The sequence below is a fragment of the Penaeus vannamei genome, chromosome 12 (genome assembly GCF_042767895.1).
Source record: "Penaeus vannamei isolate JL-2024 chromosome 12, ASM4276789v1, whole genome shotgun sequence".
In the NCBI taxonomy this organism is placed as follows: domain Eukaryota; kingdom Metazoa; phylum Arthropoda; class Malacostraca; order Decapoda; family Penaeidae; genus Penaeus; species Penaeus vannamei.
This window is the reverse complement of record NC_091560.1, coordinates 14,642,412-14,660,807: the sequence shown is the minus strand read 5'-3', so window position 1 is coordinate 14,660,807 and position 18,396 is coordinate 14,642,412. Positions and strand designations below refer to the sequence as shown.

General features: G+C 32.4%; 1 protein-coding gene across 6 annotated transcripts in view; it reads left to right on the top strand.

Moving 5' to 3' along the window:
* The first annotated feature begins 4,898 nt into the window (after positions 1 to 4,898).
* Positions 4,899 to 18,396, top strand: part of bon (tripartite motif-containing protein bonus) — a 48,463-nt gene continuing 34,965 nt past the window's right edge. For all 6 annotated transcript variants that reach the window (XM_070127974.1, XM_070127976.1, XM_070127979.1 and 3 more), the window contains exons 1-4: positions 4,899 to 5,850; positions 17,440 to 17,651; positions 17,792 to 17,914; positions 18,148 to 18,396. The exon at positions 18,148 to 18,396 is cut by the window's right edge and continues 11 nt beyond it. In XM_070127974.1, the coding sequence (XP_069984075.1) occupies positions 5,031 to 5,850; positions 17,440 to 17,651; positions 17,792 to 17,914; positions 18,148 to 18,396 (1,404 nt within the window). In that variant the 5' untranslated portion in view covers positions 4,899 to 5,030. The remainder of the gene's footprint in view (positions 5,851 to 17,439; positions 17,652 to 17,791; positions 17,915 to 18,147) is intronic.

Below are 18,396 nucleotides of genomic sequence, written 5' to 3'. Positions count from 1 at the left end.
GACCCTGAAGGAAGCCCCAGTCACCACCCTTGATTTGGGCAACTGGAGCTCCTACAGCCAAAAGTTGTGCCTGAACCACTTCAGGCACTAACAACAGACCAACTGCAAGGTCAAAGCCAAATGTGGTGTCTGTAGCAAGGCATATAAAGAAGTCCAAAGGAACACAAGAGCCAATTCCCAATCGTGCCAAGAAACATCAGCCTAGCTTACTCTGTCAGGAAAGAGGCGCCCCATAGGCAACGGGAGGTGGCCGAGAGGCGACCCGACTTTTCCCTGCCCCCCCCCCCCCCGGCACCCACATCTGGGAATAGAACCTTCTCTTTGACAAGAATGATATGGCTCTCCTTTTGACTGCCGTAGTCACTGAAGTAGCAACAGCTTTGTGAAGGTCCAGCGAGGAGGCGGAGAAGGCAGTCCAGGTCACCGGTGCCAATGAACCAGACTGATGCAGCCCTGAAGGGGAGGAAGCTAGAAGCTTCGAGACCTACATTATTGGCGTTATTATTATTATTGTTGTTGTTTTTGTTATTGCTGTTGTTATTATAATTATTATCATCATTGTCATGAGTATCATTATTATCATTACTAAAATCATCATTGTTATCATTATTATTGTTATTGTTGATATCGTTATCACAATTATTAGTGTAATTGTTATCATTATCACTATCATTGTTATTGTTATTATTATTATTGCTACTGTTGTTATTTTTATCATTGTCAACATTATTATTATTATTATCATAATTATTATTATTAATACTTTTATTATAATCATTTTTTTGAATATTATTATTTTGACTATTATTGTTATTGTTATTTTTTATTATTATCATTATTACTATTATTGTTATAATTACTATTATTATTATTATTACCATTATTGTTTTTCATACCATTGTTGTTATCATTATTATTATTATTATTATTATTATTATTATTATTATTATTATTATTATTATTATTATTATTATTATTATTATTATAATCATTATCATTATTGTTATTATTATTATTATTACTATTATTATTATTATTATTATCATTAATATTATTATTATTATTACTATTATTATCATTATCATTATTATTATTATTATTATCATTATTATTTTTTTATCATTATTATTATTATTATTATCATTATTATTATTATCATTATTATTATTATTATTATTATTATTATTATTATTATTATTATTATTATTATTATTATTATTATTATTATTATTATTATTATATTTATTATTTTTATTATTATATTTATTATTATTATTATTATTATTGTTGTTATTATTATTATTATCATTATTATTATTATTATTATTATCATTATCATTATTATTATTATTATTATTATATTATTATTATTATTATTATTATTATCATTATCATCATTATTGTTATTATTATTATTATTATTATTGTTATTATTATTATTATTATTATTATTATTATTATTATTATTATTATCATTATCATTATTATTATTATCATTATTATTATTACTATCATTATCATCATTATTATTATTATTTCCATTATCATTATCATTATTACTGAAATGATAATTATTATTATCTCTATTATTACCATAATTATTATTGTAATTATTAACATTACTGTTATCATTATCAATATCATTTTCCCTATGACTGTTATCACTGGTGATCTAATGACATCAGCGTGGTGCACTTCCCTCGAAGAAGAAAAATTATAACTGCAATAGTTATAATAATGATGATAGTAACAATGATGCTGATAATGAAAATAATGGCAATAATTATAATGACAATAAAGATGATAATGATAATAATGATAATGGCAATAAAGATGATAATGATGATAATGATAATAATAACAAAACACTAACAATGATGATCATAATAACAATGATAGCACTAACAATGATGCTCATAATAACAATAATGACAAAATGATAATAATAACAGTATATATGTTGCCAGGCAAGAATGAAATCTAGAATATACTGCTTCGATGTCCGTCCACACGCCACGCTGTATCACACCTGAAGGATGAACCGTATTCATGTTGCCAAATATAGAAAAGGTAGAAGAGGTATGAATGAGAATGAATATCCTCACAACCATCTTTTGCATTGCGACGATATTCATTCTCATTCATGCCTTTTCTACGCTGAAGTCAATGCATTTGGTGTGAAATGGTTTGAGAACAGACAACATATGTGCTATTATTATTATTATTATTGTTATTATTATCATTATTACTTCCGCCAAGAAGGTTATGTTTTTGGTAGAGTTGGTTTGTTCCTTTTTTTTCGTTTTTTCGTTTTTTTCGTTTTTTTTTTTTTTTTTTTTTTTGGCTGGATACCTCAAAAACTTATGAATAATTTTTCATTATTTTTTTTCTAAAGATGTGTCAACCCAACTTAGATGCCAATAATATTTTATGGTGACCTAGATCATGATGCGGGTCCAGATTTTTTTCTTTTTTTCATGAATGACCCTATTGCCTGGCGTAGCTATGAGTGCATCTAGTTATTATTAGTATCATTATTATTATCATTACTTTTATTATTACCATCATTGGATCACTATTATTATCATTATTATCACTACCATCATCTTCATTATCATTATTATCATCATTATTATTATCATTATTACTCTATTACCATTATTACCATTATTGTTGCTTTTGTCATCATTAATACTATTATTATTATCATCATCACAATTATCATTACTAACATTATTATTGTTATTATTATCATTATAATTATTATCATCGTTGTAACTATTATCACTATCATTGTAATTGTTATCATTAGTATTGCAATTATCATTATTGTTATTATTATTATAACCATTATTATAATCATAATTATTATTTTCATCATTATCAATATCAGTTTTCTATGATTGTCATTACTGTTGCTATCATTTTTGATTATCATTATCATTATTATCAGTATTATTGTTGATAATATCATGAATTTCATTATTTTTATCATTATTATTATTATCATTATTATTATTATTATTATTATTATTATTATTATTATTATTATTATTATTATTATTATTATTATTATTATTATTATTGTCATCATTATTATTAATAATAATCATTATTATCATTGGTATTACCATTATTATCATTATTATTATTATTATTATTATTATTATTATTATTATTATTATTATTATCATTATTATTATTATTATCATTATTATCATTATTATTAGTTCAATTACTATCTTTTATATTTTTACTATTATGATTGTTATTATCATCCTCATAATCATTATCATTATTATTATCATTATTACTGATATTATTATCATTAATATTAATATTGTTATTATTATTATCATTATTATTATTATTGTTATTATTATTGTTATTATTATTATTATTATTATTATTATTATTATTATTATTATTATTATTATTATTATTATTATTATTATTATTATTATCGTCACAATCATCATCATCATTAGTATGCTATATTATCATTATTATCATTGTTTTTAGTGTCTTTACTCTTGTCATTATCATAATAATCATTATCATTATTATTATCATCATCATTATCACCATCATTATCACTATCATTATTATTATTATTATGGTCATTGTTATTACCATAATTAATTTTATTATCATTACCGTCATCATCATTATCATTATTATTATTATCATTTTCATCATGTGTTGATTTTATAATCATCATTATTATTGTTATCATCATCATTATCATTATTGTTACTATCATTGTTACTATTATCATTTTTGAATTATTATTATATTCATTATTATCATTATCATTATTGTTACTATCATTGTTACTATTATCATTTTTGAATTATTATTATATTCATTATTATCATTATCATTATTGTTGTTGTTCTTATTATTGTTATCTATATTGCTATTATTATCATTGATTCTATTATTATTATCAGTTATGATTATCATTATCATTGTTATCATTGTCATTATCATTATTATTGTCATTATTATTATCATTATCATTGTCATTATTATTATCATTATTATTATTATCATCATCATTATCATTATCATTATCATTATCATCATCATCATCATCATCATCATTATCATTACTATCACTATTATTATTATCATCATTATCGTTATTATTATCATTATTATCATCATTATCATTATTATTATCATTATTATCATCATTATCATTATCACTAGTAGTAGTAGTAGCATCATTATCATTATTATCATAATCATTATCGCTATCATTATCATCGTTATCAACATTGATTTTGTTGATATCATTATATTTTTCGTTAGTAAATCGGCATCCATACCCAGAGTGGTAAATATGCGAATATAACAAGAAATCGATTCTGGGTTTGAATTCTTTATTCCAACGCCAATACATCATGCACATTTGAATGTTGTAGGAAACTATTTGCCTTCTTTCTTTCTATTATAACACCGTTGTTATACTGAGTGTTTGTTTCGTTATGCTAGGAACTTGCTTTCCCGACGGAGTGAACGTGGGAAATGGGCCTTAAAGATTCAAACAAGGAAAATCTATGCGTTGTATTCGAAAGTTTTGTGCAGTTGAGGATGCAAATGTGCTTAACTCATTTGCCGTGATTACCCAGTGTACTTGCCATATATCGAAATGGGGAAGATGGTATAGTACATTATACACATGATGAACACAAAAGCAAAATGGCAGTTTAAAAATCCCGCTAGCATTATTACCAACGCATCATTCGGTGAACTAGAAGTATTACTAATGAAACCACTACCAGAGGGCACCGAAAATTGTAGAAGTATCTGTTGATCCTATATTTTGGAAATCAGCCGGGCGATTATTATAAAAGAGTCAAAAGGGTGCTCATTGCCTGAGGTTGGCAGCCCTGCGACCCACAATGCCTGGCGAGAACGACAACAAGAAACATGTCGGCGAGAGACACGAAAGAAGCGCTCTTATTTTGATGATGCAGTAACTCGCGTAGAGTGAGCTCGAATTCTAATGGTTGCGTGTGACTATGGCAGAACCCAGTCTAGATCTTCGCCCCCTGACGGCTCTTGAAAATCTGGTGGGCGTGCAGATAGGAACTCTTCCAATCCCGAGCGAGGCCGAGGAGGAGGCCAAGGCGATGGACGCGGGCCACCTCGCGCCCCTCAAGCTCGTCGAGGAGGATCCTGGGACGCCTGCCACGCCGCCTGCTCCTCCTGGCGAGCCCCTGGAAGATCTGGTGGAGGCGAGCGACGGTGGAAAGGAGGAGGTAAGCGAAGGTGATGGCGTAGACACTGCCCAGGAGGGACAGGAGGAGGGGGCGCAGGACGCGGATCGCCTCCCCGCCCTGGACCTCCCGCAGGACACCTCCAGGGACAGCAACCTTCAGCCGTCTGGGGGGGAGACGGTGGCCCCCGTGGACAGTGCCCTCCCCAATGAAGCCATGCCAGCTGTCAGCTCAGAACACTTAGTGGGGGAGCAGCATGAGGGGGAGCAGTTGTCAGAAAGTGAGCCTATGGAAACAGAGTCGTCCTGGGCTGGCGACAAGGAACCCTTACCAAATGACAGTGGCAATGAAACCTCCGTGCGGGACAGGGAGGCAGAGGAGACCCTTGGGGGCGGGGACTCAAGTACCAGTAGTGGGGGTGGTGAGGGCAGTGTGTCAGGGACGGGAGCGCCTGAAACTGAAGAGCAATTCAGTTGGGACAATGTGCGATGTGTTTTCTGTGACGCAAGTGCGATAGACCAAGAACCTAAACTTCTACCGTGTTTACACTCGGCCTGCAACAAGTGCTTAACCCATGAGGCAGCTGAGCCAGAAATGAACAAAGATGACGAGATAGTTGCAAGTAAGTGCCTGTAATTTTTTCTACTTTTATCTGTGTGTATGTATAAGTGTATATATGTGTCGTATGTGCATTTTGAGTGTTGACCTGTTGCACTGAGGAAGGATAAACCTCCAAGCTGATTGAAGACAGGCTTGATATGCTTTCCCCAGTTGATTTCAACTGATTTGCATGTATCCCCATTCCTGTGGAGATATATGGTATGAAAAAAAAAAGAGTTTTCTGAAAGTTTTGCAAGGCTGTATCCCTGCATGAAGATGCAGTGTATACAACTTTGCAGCAGTGTTTAGTGCAATGTATTAAACAACCTTGACAGGAGGGCTCGGGTCTAGTACTTGGCAATCAAGTACAGGATGCAATGAGTCAGGGCACCTGGTTGTAAATGGATATTCTGTGCAGATGCTATAAATCAGGTACAAAGTGACCCAAATTTCACGGTGTTTATCTTTTGTACAAGAGCTGTTACAAAGAAACTGGTCAACAGCTTCTAAGAAATAGTAATTTCTTTCCTTTTGTTTCATTCTCAAGCATTATCCATTTTAAGTACAGTCTTACAATTAGTTTTTAGTAGAGCAGCATCATTTTGAGATTTACAAATTTTCCACAAATAAATTATTTGATGAAAAGTTTCCTATCAGGTCATAGCCTTTAAACGATTTTTAGAAAACAAATTATTATGTACATGATTTTGGATGTGTGCTTATTTATAAATAACATATTCTAGACCTAGCTTATACAGGAGAACAAAATTTTTGGCATATATATTCTGATGTATTTTTATTGTGTCAGATGGTACATTGTTGAAATGTAATAACATAACAATTTCTTTGCAATTCTCTGCATTATATATTCTATTTAGGAAATGTGCACCCTCATGATTTTTAAACATTTTTAATTAAAAGATTATTGAACCATATTCATGTTGACAAATGTAGAAAAGGTATGAATGAGAATGAATATCTTCACAATACAAGATGTGTTTGACTGGTTTTAATTGTATCTTCATCAGAAATATATGTATTTCTGATGAAGATATAATCAAACTAGTCAAATACTTCCCTTATATTGTGATATTGATTCTCATTTATACCTTTTCTATGAAAGATTGTTATCATTATGTATGTATTTGTTTGTTTGTTTGTGTTTTGTTTATTTATTTATTTGATTGTTTCATTAAGTAAGTGTGTGTGTATGTGTATTTGTTTGTTTATTTGTTTACATGCCTGTGTATATCAGTACATAGTAGGATATATGTATATATACAGAACCTTGAATAAAACAAGGTAATACACTCTTAGTGACATATCCAATCACCGTGGTCTACCGACATCATCAGAGGCCAACAGACTACCACTACTATATTCTGGCAGGATTGAGCTTCTAAGCCTCCCATGGGAATTATTCTCAAAGAAGGAATCCATCCAAACTCTGTCTTTTCTTATTATTGGTTCATTGGCCTCTGCTTTAGGGGTGAAGGTGCATAGGCTATGATAATTATTAGTCATTGCAGGTTTATCAGTAAATCTTACCAAATTGGTGATTCTTTGAAGAAGACTCCAGTTTGTCTGTCCCCCTCCCCCTGCTGCAAAAAAGATGATTTTTTTTACTTTTTGTTTGGTTGTGAGCATTAAAGAGTACAATTTTGCATACCAGAAAATGTGTTTCATTGTCACATCTCATACATGCATAGTGTCAGTAGAGTGGAATTTTTAGAGCTATCACACTTACCCCTCACATTTGAATGAAAATATAAAAGATAGGCTATGTATATAAAACACAGAAAATAACTTTTCTGTTATTTAGAATAATAAAATATGCACTTGGAATTATTTTGTAGTTATCTAGATAGCAAAACAAAAACAATAACAAAAAGACAGCAGTATACCAGGAGGTAACAGAGATACATAATAGTATAGTATGTGGACAGGTAATGTAGGTGGAAAAGATCTGAGATCTGGCTGGATGATATATGCTTCACAGCCCCAGAGTTATTACTTCAGTTCACTTCATTTCATTCTCAGAAGATAGAGGTGGGAAGGCAAGATTAAGTATTTAGCTTTGGCAGAAGGCCTACAAAGAGGGGTGATATCATAGATGTATCTGAAGGAGATTTGCCAGACACTGTCAGACATATTAATGGTCCCAACAAAAGCCTCATACATAATGGAGAAGTCACAGGAAAAATCCTGCCAGTTTTGGACAGGCCAGCTACGTTCATGGCAAATAGGAATTTGGGGGTTTATGTAAAAGAAAGGTCTACATAGTTAAAATCTTTTGGCTTTCAATCAAAAATCTTTAAAATTCAAGAGCACTAGTACATCATATTTAATTACTCTCAATAAGGCTACCTAAGATGAATTTATTTATCTGTTTGATGATAATGATAAAAGTAGTTGCAATTATAATGATTATATCAACCCCAATGATCCAGATGACAACCATCAGGTCATGAAAATTTTTGCTTAAGCGGTTGGTGACATGAACATGCTATCAACGAGAAAAATGTCTGAGGGCTGGGGTTACAGGAACTTGCTGTCATGAGAATTTTGGCTGAAGGCTAAGATAACAGGATTGACTTACAACAAGTGCCAAATAGCGCTTGGAGGATGATTAGACTCAGTGGGCATTTAGGAAAGGGTTCTTGCATTATTTCCATTGCTAAATGAGTATGGAATTTGCCATCTGTGAGCCATGACTGGAAGAGCACCAGCTCTAGGGAGGACACTATTTCTGTGCTCAGGATCATGTTCCTACCTAGAGGGAAGATATGGAGACTGTGCATGGAAAGCAGTCAATAACCATCTGGATACAGCATTACAGTTGACAAATATAGACATTGGAAAATGGAGGAAAAAAAAGTGTAAACACGAGTATTTGTATACCTCTGGCCTACAAGCCATACACAAAGTGGCTGCTCAAGTAAGCCTAATGCCAGTATTTTGGGCTCTAAGCATGTTCACACCCCTCAAACCAATTTTTTTTCATAACATGATGGTCACATCATCTGGAAACTTTACAGTGATCATACTGCCCATGAGGATAAAAACGAAGTTTAAAGATTATTATCATTATGTATTTGTTTGTTTGTGTTTTGTTTATTTGTTTGTTTGATTGTTTCAAGTGTTTTTGTGTGCGCATTTGTGTGTGTGCGTGCTTACATGTGTGTATATGCCTGTGTATATCAGTACACATAAAGAATATGTATATATATATACATACAGAATCTTGAATAAAACAAGGTAATACTCTCTTAGTAACATATGCAGTCACCTTGGTCTACTGACATCAGCAGAGGCTTACAGACTACCACTACTATATTCTGGCAGGATTGAGCTTCTAAGCCTCCCATGGGAATTATTCTCAAAGAAGGAATCCATCCAAACTGTCTTTTCTTATTATTGGTTCATTGGCCTCTGCTTTAGGGGTGAAGGTGCATAGGCTATGATGAGCATTAATTAGCGTTAGGAATAAACAGCATTTTTCACAAAAATACAAGGAATGGGGAAATCAGGTGAGGTTACATTGGCAGTGCAGTTTCATTTGTGGAGCCATTAGTTGGCAAAAAAAAATTCACTAAGCTTGTACCATGTATCCACATACAAAGGGATTGTCGTTGAAGCTAAGCATAGTCATTGCTATACCATACAGAGCTGTGTAAAAGGTATGATGCTGAAAGACATTTGATGTAGGACAACTGTACATACGAAGTACTTCAATATATATATGCCTTCCTCACTGGTTGATAATTTTCTGTTATTCTTCTTTTTTCATTATTATGATTATTACACTTAATTTTTTTATCATAGCTTTTCATATTGATATTGTTGGTTGTCATTATTTGATTGTATATTATTGATAGTTTTTTTATAATAGTGATGTTAGTATTGTGATTATTTTTTTAAATATCCTGATTATTATTACTTTACTATTTTGTTGTTATATTTATTATTATTATTATTATCATTATCATTATTATTGTTATTGTTATTATCATTAACAATATCATTAGTAGTAGTAATAGTAGTAGTAGTATTGTTATAGTTCTTGTTATTATTATTATTGATATTGTTGTTATCATTATTGCTATCAATATTGTTGTTATTTTCATTTCTGTGCATGAAAATAATTATTTATTATTATAACCATCATCAGTAACACTTATTATGATAATCAATACTGTTGTTTTGATCATCATCATCATCATCATCAATATTTTAATTATCAAATGATGGAACTTTTAGTACCATTATTAAGATTATGGTGTTACTTTAACTTGTATTTTGCACATTGACTACTGATTATGTTGATATTACTGTTATCATCTGTTTTTATTGGTTCCTTTGTGTGATCATTATTGTTATTACCTGTGTGATAGGTAATTATATGTATTCTTGATATTCTTGGTAGTCTGTCATGATTATAGTTTCATTTTTGGTTATCATGATTTTTGTTATTATTTTTATCTGGTTTTCATTACTGATTTATTATCATGTCATTATTTGTTATTATTTATGTGTCTGTTTTTCTTTTACATTTTGTATATATGTATGCTTATATTATTTTTTATCAGTATTACAAATATTGTTATTACTAGTTGTAGTGGTATTATAAGTATTATAATTATGGTTGTGTTTCATCCATCCACCTGCATCATATTCCACTTTACTGCAGACTTAAAAGTCAATTACTCATCATCATAATTATTATCATTATCTTTATTATTATTATCATTCTTCATTAAGGCAAGTACACTCCAGTGAAATAGTTAGGCCATCAGTTTATGCCAATTTATTATTTGTATGTCTCCAAGGGGGAAGGTAAAAAATGAGGAAACGGGACTTAAAGAAGAAATGAGAAGGGCAAATGGAGGGAGAAGGGTGAGGGATTTAAGATTTAAAAGATTTAGTTTTAATTCCATTTTTTGCTCTGACATACTGTCTGTTTTATTTTTCCCAACTCTCCCCCTGTGTGCAAGGAATGGCCGGGGTTACCAATCATTGGCTGGGTGTGGGATTGAACGCAGGTCTGCAAGGTTGCTAAACCTGCACCTCACCGCTGCGCCAGCACAGACTGAGATAGGGAGGGAATGGGGTAAGAGAGGGAAGGAGGTGGAATTTAAAGGGAAGAAAGAAGTGGGAAGGGAGGAGGGAATTTAAGGGAGATGGCAGGACAGGAAAGGGAAAAGTAGAGAGAGATGTAAAGGAAAGGGGGGGATGCAAACAGTAGATTGTGGAAGGTGAAAGAGGAAGAGAGAAATACCTCCCCCCCCCCCCTGTGAAATTTCTGTGTCTCCCACAAGTTGTTGTTGTTTATATTATTACAGTTTCTATTACTATTATTTGAATTATAATTCTGTGTATGTCTTTCCTGTTTTCATGTTAAACCTGCTCCATGTAACTGCGGAGTTGAAGTCTCTTCATTTTGATGTAAAGTGTGGCCTGAAACCTTATTTTATGTGATTTTTGAGTGGAATTCACTTCATATTGGTGTAAGTGAATGAGAATTGAAAACAAAAATATAAAAGAATCACATAATTTTATTTCATCTGTCCATTTTTTTGTACTTTGCTGATATGAGTGTAGAGTAAAGAGTAAATTTTGAAGTAAAGTGAGATTGTTAGTTACTCCATTTTCCCTTTTCTTTCAGTCAGAGCATTTATTTGTTCTCTTCTTGCCTGTGACTTTTTATCTTTGTTATCTCCTTTGATGGATATGGTAAATGTATTATGAACTTGAGGTGAATGTATCATTAAATATAATGAAGTAGACAGAGACACATGCTGCTGTCATTACAGGTCTTGAAACTGGGTTAGTCTACACAGTGCAGTTTTTAGAGTATAAGGAAACTTTACTTGATTACTTAGAAACAAAGTTAATGAAAATTTTCTGAGGAAAATTATCTTTATTATACACATGTAGTATAATACTGCCTCTCTCTTTCCTTTTGGGAGTGATACCCACATTCCTTTTAGATGTCTGACATCCATATTGCAGAACATTAAGGATATATTAGGGTTAGGGATGGTTTTGGAACATATTGAATACATGTTTGAAATGAATTATTTTTCTATCTGAAGTTTTACATCTGGCCTCACTAATTGGGACTCAAAAATATCTGATGTAAAAACGAATTACTGTAGATCTTCAAAGCACTCAACATATTTATGGCCCTCAGCAGAGCCCTTTCGGGGACTGTCCCTGAGGGGGGAAAGAGGAATATTTGGAGTTATATAGTTAATGAATGAATGAGGAAACTACCACATGACTGTAAGAGTCCACCTCTGGTTATTTCTTAGAGTAGCAAGGACATAAGCACTAACAGGTATATTGCTGAGGTAGGCACTTTGGTTGTTGCAGACATAAATATAGCATTTGATGAAGACATAACACATAGAAATGAGTAAATGGATGTCCAAATAACATTTTTACCAATTTCAAAAATATTTAGAATGACAGTGATATGTAATAAAATATATATATAGTCAGATTTTTCCTTCAAAATGTAAGTCTAGATGCAAAGCATATTTCATGTGAAAACCTGAAATATTTTATACATCTAGACTTCTTGGTAATATGCTGTAGCTGAACAGTGTGTATTAAGTACAAAGTACAATGTTAGAAAATAAAGTGTAAAATATAATATTTCAGTTTGGCTTTGCTCCTGCAGTCGGTACCATCAACCATGTTCCAATTTGATTTGATATGAAACCAGTCATATCTATAGAAAGAGCACTTTCATATGATGAGCTTGTAACAGACATATTTTTTATATTTTGGGAAAATAAAGGAAATGTAGCCCATTTTATACTGAATTAAAATGATAGTTTATAATGACATCTGTCATAAAATGAAACAATGGAAATTTTAAAAACGGGCTCTAATGTCCCCCTTATTAAGAGTTGAAATAGTTATCACATCCTTTACACTTTTCTGAAAAAAATGTGAGCTGTGGATGGTACCATAGGCCATAGCTACTGTAGATGCATTGACTCCTCACCAGTGTTTTTTATTTGAATATTTTAAAAGATAAAGTACACAAATGACAACAGAACTCTACAGGGTTTCCCTATACCCAACAGCCATCCTTTGAATCTTGTAGAGAAAGTGATTTTCCTTTATGGGGTAACTGATTATCATTCCTCTACAAAGGAGTAGGTTTAGTCCTGTTACCATGAGAGTGTAATGCAAACAGTTTACCTTATATGTGTGCTTATACATATGCACACACACACACACACATGTACACACACACACACACACACACACACACACACACACACACACACACACACACACACACACACACACACACACACACACACACACACACACACACACACACACACACACACACACACACACACACACACACACACACACACACACACACACACACAAACACACACACACACATTTATATACATATATATATATACATATATATATATATATGTATATATATATATATCTATATATAGATACATATATATATATATATATACATATATATATATATATATATATATATATATATATATATATACATATATATATATATATATATATATATATATATATATATATATATATATACATACATATATATACACACACATATATTCTTTGTAAATTACACCCCTTGTGATGCATGCTTTACATTTTATGCTCTTCTTTGTAAGGGAGAACAGGACATGTAATGCTCTGATTGGCTATTGTTTTATATAAAAGGGGTAATATTTAGCACATAAATCATTTGCTTGATACCCCTGGAAGATGTCATGCTCCAAAGATATGCATTCTCTTGCTGCTTATGTAACATTCACTCTAGTTTAAATGATCAATCTCCTCATGTTAGTTACTCAGATTGTTATATAGTACCCTGCCAGTGTGACTAATAAACTGTGACACACAAAAGGGAATTACAGAAGCCATGGAAGTAGTAGCATTTTATATAACTGCATACCGTTTTGTATTTCATTAAAAGAGGTTTTGTGAAAATGAAGGTAAATCCTGATTTTATCCTTCAGTAAATCTACATTTTATCTCTTACATAGGATGTAACATACATAATTTATTATAATTTGCATAATCAGGTTACAAGAAATTTGATGCAGCAACTAAAATCAACATCATGCATCTCTGAATATGAAAAGATGTTAGTCATGTTTTGAATACAAAAGATACAAAAAGAAATCATTTCACTTAGTTGATGTGGTGCAGTGAGTGCAACCAAAAATTTCCTGGATCCATTGGATCAGTGTTCACCCCATATCTTTCTGCACTTTTTTGTAAATGCAGTATTGAAGGACAGCAGGCTAGTTCGAGACAAACTGTCCAAAAAAGCAATTTCCTCTAAATCTTGCAGGTCATACATATGCTTTTTCAAATTCAAAAATGTTATCTTTTAGGGTAGTTTTGCAGAACACTTGTACTGGACCCCACGTGATACCATTTTTTGGTTATCATTTGATAACATAATCATGTGCGGTGCCATTTTGTTTCTCATGAAATTGGTGAGATGTGTAGGGTCTTTTTAAAAAAAATTGACATGTTTTTGTAAAACCAACTTCAGAAAACTGGCTTTTGTGTAATATGTTGGGCAGTGGAAATTGAAGGTCAGATCCTGGGAATGTTGGCCTGAAAAACATTTCTATCTAACCTATCCTTTCTTAGAACCACACTTGACTTCAAAAGGTTAAGTTCTATCAGTTAGTTTTTTCTCTAATTGTTTCTTAAAATTGCCCCCCCCCCCCCCTCTTGCTCTCTTTTTTTATATTTTGAAGCTTTTTCCAGCTTTTGAAGGAAATGGATATAGCATGTTGAAGAACTAAGAAGCAGCACCCAGAAAATTGGTGTAAAAAGAAATATGAATACAAACTGTAAGATAAATTACCCATTTATCAACAAAATTTTAAGTTTTTGAAATGCATAGATGGCTCTCCAAATGTTTAGTCATTTAGGAATCATTTGTGGGCCCACTTGATATCACTTGTTTACCTTGTTCCTTGAATTTTTCAAGAACAAAAACTTTATTCTTTAAAAATCGAGGAATGGGCTAAACAGGTTAGGTCAAATGAGTTAAAATTGGCTAATAGGTCCAAATTGGCAAAACTAACTGCAGTGGATAATGCATGTACCTAGTAGCAATGGGTCAATACTTAGCAGTACTGGGTATTCCCCTACCAACTGTAGGAACCACTCCCAAGTCAAATCTCAAGTTTTGGCAAGCAGGAAAACAAAAGCCACAAGGATAAGGTGATAAAGGATGAGAGAAATCCTGCAACAGTGATAAGAGAAGCACTGCAGTGATAAGAGAAACACTAAAACTGTTGGAGTCTTTTGTTGAAACGAAACTTTGAACTCTGAAGTAGTAGTATTTGAGGGGGGGGGGGGGATAAAAGCTACTAGAAAAAAATGCCCTAAAACTTCAAGCAAAGATGCTCATTTGTTATATATTTGTTTTATTATTCCTTTTAGGCTATACTAAGATTACATACAGAATAAATAATCTTACCAGTGATATTGTCTCTGTATCTCAGAACGAACTATGTCCTATGTCCTTTCTCTTTGCATATGGCTGTCAAGCACATATTATTTACCCAAAGCTAAAACATGTATTTTTGATTAATCACTAACATAATTGAAGGAATATGTTGACTATATTGTTTGTTTGTTTTTAGGGGTTTATGCACCTGTTGTAATTCTGTATTCTTTGTGTTCAAGAGAATGTAAAATTATAGAAGACATTTCTTGTTGAGTAATGCAACTACAGGAGCAAGAAAAAAGAAAATTAATAAAGTAAAATAAAAGGTTGACATCTTGAAATTTATTGTAGGGATCTATACCAATGGGAAATGCTAAAGCAAACTCACAAGGTCCATCCCCTTACCCACCCACCCAATAAAAAAAGAAAAAAAATAGATTATATGTATGGCCATCTTTTCCTTTACCCATTTCCCCCTTTACACTAGCAACACACCCTTGACTCTAGAGTAGCTACTCTGATTTGCCAAATCTCGTTTGAGAAAAATGATAATTAGTGATGTCGAAGGCAGGAAATTTTTTGAAAATGCAAAATATTTGTAAATATAAGTCTAATTGTTAGTTGATTAAGACAAAGAAAGCACTTCAGAGACCAGTTGCCAGTTAATTCTTTCCTGGGAATGGATATGCCATATGGTGTGGCACAATTACCTCCTGGTACATTGATGGACAAAGGGGACAACCTTTACCCCACAGCCAAAAACATAAATTGATATGTACATTTTCAAAGTTATCCATGTATTGCTACAAATTTAACATTTTGATAATTAAAAAGAAAAAGGGAAATCAATAGTTATTCTATTCAGTTTGTCAGCATAGGAGGGAAAGTTGTTACTTCTGACAGGCCTTGTAGATCATTCTATTTTTACTCTTCACACCTGGGTACAGGACATTTAGATACATATTCTGTTGTAGTTTTTTGATGATTAAATGCTGATTTTGTTGCTTTATAAGTATTTTGTTACACAAGGTAATTATCCCAATTTTATCATACATGTGCTCTGGGAAAAATAGGCAGTCCACCCCTGACTCTTTAGGAAATCCAATTTGCCAAGCCTCTTTTAAGAAAAAACAAGAAATTGATGAAAGTATTTGATTTCAATAAATGTTATAAGAATATTGTATGTAGATTTTAAAACTGCAAGCCCTGCATAAACATAAGTATTACTTATCAACTGATCAAGTTAAAAGGAAGACTGAGCAAATTGATTACTGAAGCTTTTAAGATGAGTTACCAGATTTCTCTTACTTGAGATTGGGTGTACTACAGGCCTACCTAAACTTATTTGTTTACCCTGTTCCTTGGAGATTCAGAAAAGGGCTTTGTTTTAATCACTGGTATTATTGTTTTGTTATTAATATTATTACAATGTTCTTAACAATCTAATAATAATATAAGTAAAAACGTTTTCCCGCTAAAAATATCAATAAATGACAGTGGATTATGTAGGCCTAGTAATAAAATTCTCAGTGACTAAGTACTTCTGGAACCACCTGTGCTCTATAAACTGAACTAAGGCAAAACCACTGTGGATAATGTCATCACAGCATCCATGGGCTAATTCCTATAGTTTTCATAGACAAATCCTCTTATATGTTTGCGTGCTTGCATGTATCTGCAAGGATTTATATATGTGCGAAGGAGGGAAAGTAGCACTGCCACCATGCAGATTCCTTTGCACAGTCTCCCACACCGCCCAAGTGTAAAATAAATACTGCTACAGGATTACGGACTATAATGCACAATACTACAAACAATGGGTTAAGATGATAAACTGTATTACTTCTGCAATATCCCTTTATGATCAGGCCTAGTGAAGTGAATAATGGATAAACCAGTTATTTGTTGCTTTTTAATTGAAGTAGATGATTATTAAGTTTTCTTGATATATTTGTGATTGTTAATTAGAGCTGTCTCCCCCCTTTCATGCACAGTATATGTATAAAAAAAATTACACATCTCCCTATTTTGCAGATATTAATTTTATTTTATCTATTTATTTATTTATTTACTCTATTTTTACTAATCTCTGCCATGTCTTGTTTTCAGTGGACCCATTAATCCATTGTCCAGTATGCAAAAAAGGATTTCCACAAGACAGTATATTGGACAATATGTTTATCTGTGAAGCTCAAGGCAGTGGTGACCGAGGAGCTGGAGCATCTGAGGAGAGTTTCACATGTACATCCTGCACAGATGAAGCAATAGCGACTGGTCTATGTACAGATTGTTCAGAATGGCTATGCGATCAATGTATACAGGTAAGTGCTTATGTTACAGTGGTAGTTTGTTCTTTATTTAACTTAGTGCTGTTTCAGAAAATATGTTTTTGTTTTGCAAACTGTTCTTGTTGTGCACATACCCCAAAGTTTCTGCAAATGTGTTTCATTTGGAATTTCAGGCCCACAAAAGAGTGAAGGTAACCAAAGACCACATCATTAAGGGTAAAGGAGAGGTGGACTCTGACTCATCATCCACCAAGACTCAGGCCAAGAGAGCGCTTTTCTGTAACATACACATTAAGGTCAGTGCTGTATAGCTGAAGGAGTTCCTACTCTCCTCCTGATATTTATATTTACTCTCAGGAGAGAAGGTTTACTTTATCTGTCTTGAGGATTTATTACTTTTATTTATTCTAGTCATATTGAAACTAGAATTAAAGTAGGTAAGATGGTTTTAGCCATTCATATGATAGAATTATCAAATAAGTTTTATTATCTTACTGAAACAAGAGTAAAATAATCTTTGTATCCACAGGAGAAGTTAAATCTTTACTGTCAGACCTGTGATCAGCTAACCTGCAGAGACTGTCAGTTGATAGAGCACCGAGAACACAAGTACAAGTTTTCTGAAGAGATGGCAAGCATAACGAGAGAACGGCTAAGACAGTTTCTAATGGATATTCGTAAGAAGAGAGGCTATATAGAAAATGCAAAAGAATTAGTTGGGGAACGACGGCAACAGATTCTTAGTAAACAAGAGTCTGTGCAAGCTGACATAAATAGG